This window comes from Cervus canadensis, chromosome 25 (assembly GCF_019320065.1).
Source record: "Cervus canadensis isolate Bull #8, Minnesota chromosome 25, ASM1932006v1, whole genome shotgun sequence".
In the NCBI taxonomy this organism is placed as follows: Eukaryota; Metazoa; Chordata; class Mammalia; order Artiodactyla; family Cervidae; genus Cervus; species Cervus canadensis.
The window spans coordinates 44625001-44634781 of NC_057410.1; the positions used below are offsets into that span (position 1 = coordinate 44625001).

Consider the following 9781-nt stretch of genomic DNA (forward strand, 5'->3'; position numbering starts at 1 on the left):
TCATAATCATGAACAATTAAAACTAATCAAATTAATGTATATAATTTGTCCTCACTTACAGATCCTGCAACAGCCTTCATTATAAAGCTTCACAATCCCTTCATTCTAGGATGAGAGAAGGAATAGTGTTAAAACTCAATGTTTGTTCATTTCCTCCTAGATTAGAAACAGAAAACTAACTTTTCAATATATTTACTAAATATCACAAAGACTTTTATAGAAAAAGGATTGAAACAACTATATCTAATAACAATTTTTATTTTTAAAATTAGGAGCAGATATTTTAAAAATTTTAATATTGTTATTTCTTCATAAGTAATATAAAAAAGAGTGCATAAAGACTAACTTACTTGAAAGAACACATTTAAAATACAACAAAAGATTTTCTTACCAAGTCGAGAGGTACTCTAAACAGAGATCAGTGTGTTTTTTAGACTCCTTGAAATAAACTACTTTTTGAAATGAGACTGAGTTCCTGAATATAACTGAATGTTAAAATGATATCTCTTTTTCTCTAATATTGTATTATTTTAAACAAATCTTCTACTTCTGAATGTCTCTTGCCAAAGGCTAAATTAAGAAAATTTCATTGATTATCTTTTGGAATTCTTACCATAATTTTCTGATTGCTTTTAGTAACTCACTAATTGTAATTCAAATAAAAGAATAATTTATTCTAGAAAAATGGATTTGTGAAATAAGATGATGCCTAAGATTCTTTAAAGAGCTAAAATTCTATTACCTTGGTACATATTATATCTTGTTATTCAGCCAGCTAGCTAACTATCATCACTAAGAGGGCACATGTTGAAAAAACTCAATGAAATCATGCTATTTCTTTACACTGAAATAAAAATACTGCCTCACACAATAAAGTTTACTTTTCATTAGGGATTATTATTTCCTAAATAATTAAGGCTACAAGAATCTTTTAAAAAAACTATGTGGCTTTCAAAAATCTACAGTCCCAGTGGGCTCTTCTCTGGGAGAATAAGGAATTGGAAGAGCAAACTGAAGGATCGGCTATGCCCTGGCATAAGTTGAGCTTCACAGTGGCCCATGTGCAGAGAATCTGTGACAAAGTTCACTTAGGCCAGCATGCATTAAAAAGCAAATGACATCAAAAATCTGCTGTGTGTTTAAGTAAGAGAAACTTGACCAAGTTCAGATCAATTAGTTTATTAATCCATATTGAAAGAGAGGCTAAGTCGGCTAATCAAAAGATTTTTCAATAATCCTTTGGTCTACATATTAAAAACCCAGAGATAGTATCATGTCCACTCAGGGAGAGTCAAAATTATTTGGAGTGCCATATACAACTCAAACTGTCAAACAGGAAATATAATCAAGCTTTTATGTATATATGAAAATAAAACATTTACCAAAATAAATAAACCATGTATGTATGACCTTGGAAAACATATTAATGTGCATTTTTAAAATTATATTTAATGCTAAATTTTCTTGGCTATAACAAAGTACAAACCATTTTGCATTCCGTCTCATTAAAAGGTGGACAGACCATACTGTAGTTAAGAATCATTGCCCCTTCATCAGTCTTAACACATTCAAATGTTGTACAATTATAGTGCCAGGTGCTCCCCTCCTAAAAATAAAAGAGAAAGATTCTGTTTGCTTATTAAAATCTGCTATATTTCATAAGTAGAATGTTTCCTATCTTGCTGAATCAAAAGTCAAGTCAAGATTTAGAGAGCTTCTTGTGACATAAAATATCTGTCTGGAACTGTACCTAAACCTATCTAAAATGATTAAAAACACGTGTATGTGGCAGGTGGGTGGGTGTGTTTGGTTTCATACTATAACTGAGATGTAAATGTGGAACAAAACAATAGAGAGGAAAGAAGCAACTCAGCGTCTCTTTCTACTACAAAATTAATTATCTAATTTGGCCAAGTGTCAAAGGTCTTGTTCTAATATTCCCTCACTAATTATAAAACAACAAATCATATTAGTTAATATGACTCCTCACTTGAGGCGTGTTTGTTTTTTCTTCTACTCCCTTATCACCAAAAAATTTAAAAATCTTTGGATGATGGTGATTGTTCACTTATAGTTCTAGTTTCCTATACCTTCTGGTTATTTTTAAATGTATCCCTATTCTTCAACAAATTTTTAAGATAATAATTGTTTATTTAACTCCTGATTTCAGAATTCCTATTTACAAATAAAATCAGCTGAAACTAATTATACTATAATTATTAGGCTGTAATTGTTAATCTATATATTTTTTATAACCCAAATTTTAAAACATTAATCAAACTCTGACTTGAAGATTCCTTGTTGGACCAGCAAAAATTCTGACAAGCTTCCCTTTCTATAGATTCTATCTTAATTTATAAATGTCTTCAGATCCTCTATGAACCTCAACTGGAAAAGATCTACAAGTCCAGGTCTAAAAGAAGATAAAACATTCAAAATCAAATATTAATTCTAATATTCAATTCAAATAGTACATTCTAATTTATCTGGAATCAAAAATTAGTTGTTCCATAGGAATTAGATTTCTAGATAAATAAAACTTATCTTTGAAAGAGCCAAGAGTTATTATAACAATCCTGATGAATATTTACCTATATTACTTGTGTTCATTATAAATATTCTAAACATAATTTAATCTTTTATTTAAATGTGAGAGTTATCACTGTGCATACTGATTATATACACCAATAGTTTCTGGATTATTGACATCTATAGAGTTTATTTTCCTCTTTACTAAAATCCCCACATAACTGTATATTTTCAAGTAACCTCTGATTCATTTCTCTCACTGACACCTGTCTTCTCATTATTTTTATAAACTTGCTTTTTCAAGACTCCCTATTTAAAAAATATAATATGAAGCAGAAACATTGCTATGATTAAACAGATAAATAATATCAACATTATTTAAATCAATAACACTATTTTTCACATAATTATAAAACAAATGGACAATAAGCATACATTATACTGTTATAAAATAAGATAATTGTTAACTTTCTCTTACTTAGTAAAATGCACAGGATTGTAGAAATCTGTTTTTCTTTTGGGTATATAGCTAATTCCATGTAATTAAGAATACCATAAATAAGACCTCCATATAATTGAACTATTAATGGAAAAACTTAAGGATAGCAATAATAAATTGGAACTATCCTCAGGTAAAGCAAATTATAATCAGAATTTGTGACCCTCCTAAATCTGATGACCTCACTAATAACTGTACTAAAATTACATGGTTCCCTTCTTCTGTTCTAAGAAAGGGAAAGAGTAGGTCAGTCTGCAAACCTACATAGAGTTATTATGAGATAACGGAAGAATTCTGAATAATTATTATATTGTGGAAAGGTGTGATACAGCACTCATTACTCTTGAAATCTTCTTTAAAAAATTTTCAAATATCTTAAATCTTTTCTTATTTCTTACCTACTGAAATCTTCAATACCTGAAATAATAAAGTACTAACATCTTGAGTTTCAGACTTTTGTTAAAATGCTTCATTTCAAATGAGTGACTAAAATAACACTCTTTTCCGTTGTTCTAATTATTAGAACTCAACATTTCTCAAAGCCCATTCCTAACATCTGCGGGAAAAGTAAGCTTCTGATAAAGAATCATGGACTTTAAAATGTTAACTATGTCTTGTGTGTTGCAAGTGTGCTCTGCATGGGTGTGCTTACTGTATGTAGAATACTGTGTGTGAAAGAGAGAGATTTTTCAAATTTATGTGAACACCTTATTCAGAAAATAGCATGGAGCGCTATCCTCCAGAGGAATACATTTTAGGAACGAAGTAATTCATACCTCATATATAACTGTTGTTCCATTTTCCATTTGAAATTTGCAGGATATATTTTTGCAGGTACCACAACAATCATAATCACTTGGAGATGGAGTATATACCTGGTGCTGTGCATAGTAATAATAATTTTAATTAGCCAAAAACAGTACTGATATTTTTAATGAAATAATTCTGAAAGTGCTTCCCATTATAACATATGCTCTCATAGGGAGGGTCAAGAGGAAGAGGACATATGCATACTATGGTTGATTCATGTTGATGTGTGGCAGAAACCAGCACAACATTGTAAAGTGATTATCCTCCAACTAAAAATAAATTTTAAAAATTATGCTCTCTTAGAATATCTGTAAGCATTTCTAAGGTTGAATTTGAGGCATATCAAATATCTTTATATAGCTGTATTGGAGGTGAAGTAGTTGTTAACATCCAAGATTCATCAAGCAGATGTAAAAAGCTCAGGTCAAACAAGCTGTATAGAAAATAAGACTCCTGGGACTTCCCTGTGGCCCAGGGGTTAAGAATCTGCTTGGCAATGCAAGGACATGGGTTCAATCCCTGGTGCAGGAAGATTCCACATGCCTTGAGGTGACTAAGCCCATGTGCCGCAACTAAGACCCAATGCAGCCAAATACGTGAATAAATAAATATTAAAAAAAAAAAAAAAGAAAATAAGACTCCTGAAATTCAAGGTTATACACAGGAAAAGGATACTGTATTATATAGATACATTACAAATTGATAGATTTTTAAAGCACTATTCAAGTGTATATTTTTAAATTATAGAGTATTTACTTGTTCAAATTCTACAGCTGCCATTTTAAGATTAATTAGCTTGTACCAGAATGACTTAGAAAAAATACTTACAATATCACATTCTTTTGAACAATTCACCATTGTAAAGTTCAGAGTGTGGAAGCCTGTATGGTTATCTTTTTCTTCAAGACACTCTACCATGTAACAAAAATCCCCTTCCAAATACCTTATCATAGATTGGCCAGGATTCAATACTGATATTTCTTGAAATACACACACATCATCCTTTTCTAAGAAAAGATAAAAAGTCAACAAAGTATGATATTCAGGTTTTTTAATTAATCAATCAATAGAACTTTTATTTAAGACTATGTTTTTATTGTGATGTGCAATTTTTAAAAAAACCAATAAAGATCTTTAACCTTATATATTGTTAATGGCTCAAGAGTTCACTTAATAATGAATGTGACATTTATTCTTTAACATACAGTAAGAAATCATATATAAACTCAACTACTATTTACTGTTTGAACTTTCTCTAAAATCTATAATATATAGCATATTCTAGAATTTTAGCCTAAAGTGATCATCAAGCTATTTGCTATTCCCTCCTCTGGAAACATAAAATGACAATTTGGGGGAGTGGATATAAATGAAGGCAAAAATATAAATCAATAACAGTAGGCCTTTTCATGAAGGGATTGCATGATGTTTCATGTTTTTGTTATTTTGAGAGAAAATTTTTCAATTTTATTGTGCTGCAAAATATATAATTATATAAGTCATCCTTTACAGTGAAGGTAGCTGATTTAATGCGCTATCACATCTTTGAAAGTGGCTTTAGGTAGGCTAGAATAGTAATGAAGAATTTAGCTCAGAAACTCTTTGTGCCTTGCCAATGCTGGGTTTAATTCTTCTCTCATATAAAAATACCAAAGTTTCAAGATATTGAACAACTGTTTATTTTCTATTAACCTACTTAATATGAAGATTTGTTATTTCATAGAAAAATCAACCTTATGCCACGCAGTGTCAACATCAATAATAATACAAGAGTGAACAAAAATCTCTCACTTTTAGCTGTTATCTATTTTTAAATTAAATTATATACACAAAAAAGAACCTTGGCATCAACTTTAAATTCTGTGAAGCCTCTGAAAAAGAATAATTTTTATGTCTTGTTAACAAGTTTCTGAGCGACTTCACTTATGAAGTTTCTCAGAACATTTAGGAATATTACACAAGAGGAAATTAAAAAATAAAAAGTACACTTTTTATACTCAAAAACTGGCATGGCTTAAAATGTGTAATATATCTTAAAAATAATTGTTAATTTTTTAAAAATTAAAATTAATTTAATTTTAATTTTAATAGTAAATATACCAATAATATGACTATCATTTAAAAGTTTCAAAGACATAGTTACCACAGAGATACTGTACACATCCACAGTCACTCTGAAAGTTGTAGTCTATTGCAGTAAATTCTCCCTATTAGAAAGATATTATTATTATATGACTTACCAGCATAGTTTATTGTATTACCATTGGAAAAAATACACAATATAACATCTAATAAGTATCCTACCCCACAACCACACAGCAACTTCATAGTAAATATTTGATAGGGAACAAGCTTTGATTAACCCAGCATAATTAGTAACCTAAGGAAAAAACTCATAATAAGCAACATGATCATAGAGCACATAGTCTGTCTAAACATTACTTTCCTTAGCTATTAAATGAGTGGAGATGGATGAGATGATCTTTATGGTTTGTCCTAACTTTAAAATTACACTGTTTGACCCGGAGCTTCTAGTGGGCAATTCAAGATAAGAGAATGTTCACTAATCCTAGAAACTTCTCTTGAGGAAAATGTTCTTGGTCTGCTCTATAGAGGTGGTCCAGAACTCTGACGTATGCACAGAGCAACGCTGCTATAGCATATAAAACAAGAGCAGAAGGGTGAACGATTAACAACACAGGCTCGGGAGCAACGCCGCCCTTCTGCCAGTCTTCCTCTGCCACTTACTAGCTGTGTGATCGAGGGCAGGTTACGTAACCAGTCTGCTCCTCACCTTCCTCATTTACAAAATGGCGACAATACTGTCTGCCTCTTAGAACTGTTGACAGAAACAAATGGATCAATATATATAAGGGCTTCACATAAGCTGATGTACAGGAAGCGCTATCATCTCTCTCTCTCTCTCTGCTCTGCGCTGCTGTCTGCTCAGTCGTGTCTGCCTCTTTGCAACCCATGGAGTATCGCCCACCAGGCTCCTCTGTCCATGAGATCTTCCAGGCAAGATAGTAAGGAAATTGCTGTCATGACCAACGCTTAAACTTTTCTTTACTAGGAAAACTGTATTGGTTCTTCTCAGGTAGGATTCAGGCCTAAAGTTTCAAGAATTGTATTTTAAACATCAACTTTTCCTGGGTATCTTTAATTTTCATATGGTGAGGGTGGGATGTTTCAAAAGAACAGCATGTATACTATCTATGGTGAAACAGATCACCAGCCCAGGTGGGATGCATGAGACAAGTGCTCCGGCCTGGTGCACTGGGAAGACCCAGAGGAATCGGGTGGAGAGGGAGATGGGAGGGGGGATCGGGATGGGAATAAGTGTAAATCTATGGCTGATTCATATCAATGTATGACAAAACCCACTGAAATTGTGAAGTAATAGCCTCCAACTAATAAAAAAATTAAAAAAAAGAAAAAAAGAAGTACACGCAAAAAAAAAAAAAAAAAATGACAGTAATAAACACTAATTTGATTATCAACACAAAAAATAACTCAAATAAATTCATAGTAATATATAAAAGGCACTTCCTCCAAAAAGTAATATTCTACTTTTTATAGTGCTTTATGGATTGCAAAGTAATTTCATAAACATTAACATATTTGATGTTTTCTGACTTTTAGTCATTATACAATTCCAGTGGGACTAGAAATAAAATATTAGAAATACAGAGTTAAAAATAGTAATAAATCAAGCTCTCCCACTGCATAAACTATTCCAAAAGATTAGATAAGTAAGTAGGCTCTCACTAACTTTTTTAAGTCACTTAACCTGTTTTCCAATAGTTAGAGCACAATGCCCACAGTGTCCGCTCAAGCTTAGGCTTAAATCTCCTCATCTTCCTTCCTAACTTGTTTCCTCTGAGATCCTACTCACAGATTTAGTTACATTTTTATTCTCATAAGTACCCAATGTCAATCAGAGGAAATAGCTCCTTGATTGTTCTACCAATACTTAATATTAATTGAATATGATGGTATTTTTTTTTTATCCTCAAGCAAGCATCCCTCCCCTTTACAGTCATAGCAAAATCACCTCAAAGTGTTTCCACTTTTTAGCTATTATGAATGGTGCCACTATGAACATTCAAGCTTTGTGTGGACATATGTTTTCATTTCTCATGGATATATACTTAGGAGTGGAATTGCTGAGTCACACGGTAACTATATATTTAACCTTTTGAGTTATTACCAGGCTGTCTCCAAAGCAGTTAGTTTTGCATTCCCACAGCAGAGCATGAAGGTTCCAATTTCTCCATATCCTTGCCAACATGTATTAATAGCTGTCATTTTAGTGAGTGTGAAGTGATCTCTCACTGTAGTTCTGATTTGCATTTGAAAAAGTGAAAGGGTTAGTGACTCAGTCGTGTCTGACTCTTTGTGACTCCATGGACTGAACTGCAAGCCTCCTTTGTCCATGGAATTCTCCAGGCAAGAATACCAGAGTGGGTAGCCACCCCCTTCTCCAGGGGATCTTTCAGATTCAGGGATCAAATTCGGTCCACACTATAGGCTGATTCTTTACCATCTGAGTCACTAACTAATAGTTAATGATGTTAAGCAACTCTTCAAGTGCTCTTGTCCACTGCATATTTTATTTGGACAAATGTCTGGTTATATCCATAAAATTGAATATTATTTAAGAGTAAAAAAAGAAATGAAGTACTGATCCATGCTACAACACAGATGAATCTTGACAACCTTATGCTAAGCGAAAGGAATCACAAAAGACCACATCTTATATGACTTCATTTACATGAAATATTAAGAATAAGAAAATCTATAGAGATAGAGAATATATTGTGATTTCCTAGGTGGAGGGAGTTTTGAGGACACAAGTAACTCCTAAGAGGTACAGAGTTTCTTGGGGCAGAGGGTAACACAATTTTTCTGTAATTGATTGTGCCGATGGTTGCACAATCTGTAAGCAAAATAAAAACCATTTAATTTCACACTCTAAATGGCTGAATTGTATGGTATGGGAATTATATTTCAATAAAGCTGTCACTAAAAAAGTAATACATTATTAAATATTTGTTTCAGTGTCAAAGACAAGGTACTTTTAAAAAAAACACTGTGGACTGTAGCCTGCCAGGCTCCTCTGTCCATGGGATTCTCTAGGCGAGAATACTGGGGTGGGTTGTCATTTCCTTTTCCAGGGGATCTTCCTGACCCAGGAATTGAACCCGGGTCTCCTGCATTGCAGGCAGATTCTTTATTGACTGAGCTATGAGGGAAGCCCAAACATGTCTTCTTTGATAGATAAGGCCAGGAATATATTATCTATCTCAACTCTTAGAGGCATATCATAGAGGTAAATATTTAAAGAAAAAAATAAAAAGACTTGCAAAGTGTGATATCTAATGGTTATCCATATACTTGGATATAATGGTTATACATATAATGGATATCCATATCCATAAGTGTCCATCTAAAATAGTTAAATAAGTGATAACCAGAGTCATAACTATTGTTTCTAAAAGTTAAATTTAAAAAAAAAAAATAAAAGTTAAATTTTTGTAATTCCTAGAAGGTTTGCATGTTCATAGATAACTCCTAAGAAGGTACAGACAGCTAGTTACCTATTTATACCTCCTCCTCCTCTGAACAAATGTATTGTTAGTACACTTTCTAAAAGAATCACTGGGAACACTTTCAATATTGAGATAATATATTTTCAATACTGTGCTTCATTTTAGACCAGTGAACTTATGTAGATATAAGACTGGAGGATTCAGGCACTATAGGACAAAATGATCGTGTGATCACTTACCAAGAACCAGACATCCTGGAATGCAAAGTCAAATGGGACTTGGGAAGCATCACTACGAACAAAGCTAGTGGAGGTGATGGAATTCCAGTTGAGCTATTTCAAATCCTAAAAGATGATGCTGTGAAAGTGCTGCACTCAATATGCCAGCAAAT

At 32.5% G+C, this 9781-nt stretch overlaps 1 protein-coding gene across 1 annotated transcript in view; it reads right to left on the bottom strand.

Moving 5' to 3' along the window:
• Positions 1 to 9781, bottom strand: part of OTOGL (otogelin like) — a 173140-nt gene that overhangs the window by 9365 nt on the left and 153994 nt on the right. Inside the window, exons 52-56 of the mRNA XM_043447277.1 lie at positions 5982 to 6045; positions 4667 to 4845; positions 3805 to 3909; positions 1487 to 1606; positions 60 to 105 (exon numbers count right to left, since the gene is read on the bottom strand). Of these exons, the coding sequence (XP_043303212.1) occupies positions 60 to 105; positions 1487 to 1606; positions 3805 to 3909; positions 4667 to 4845; positions 5982 to 6045 (514 nt within the window). The remainder of the gene's footprint in view (positions 1 to 59; positions 106 to 1486; positions 1607 to 3804; positions 3910 to 4666; positions 4846 to 5981; positions 6046 to 9781) is intronic.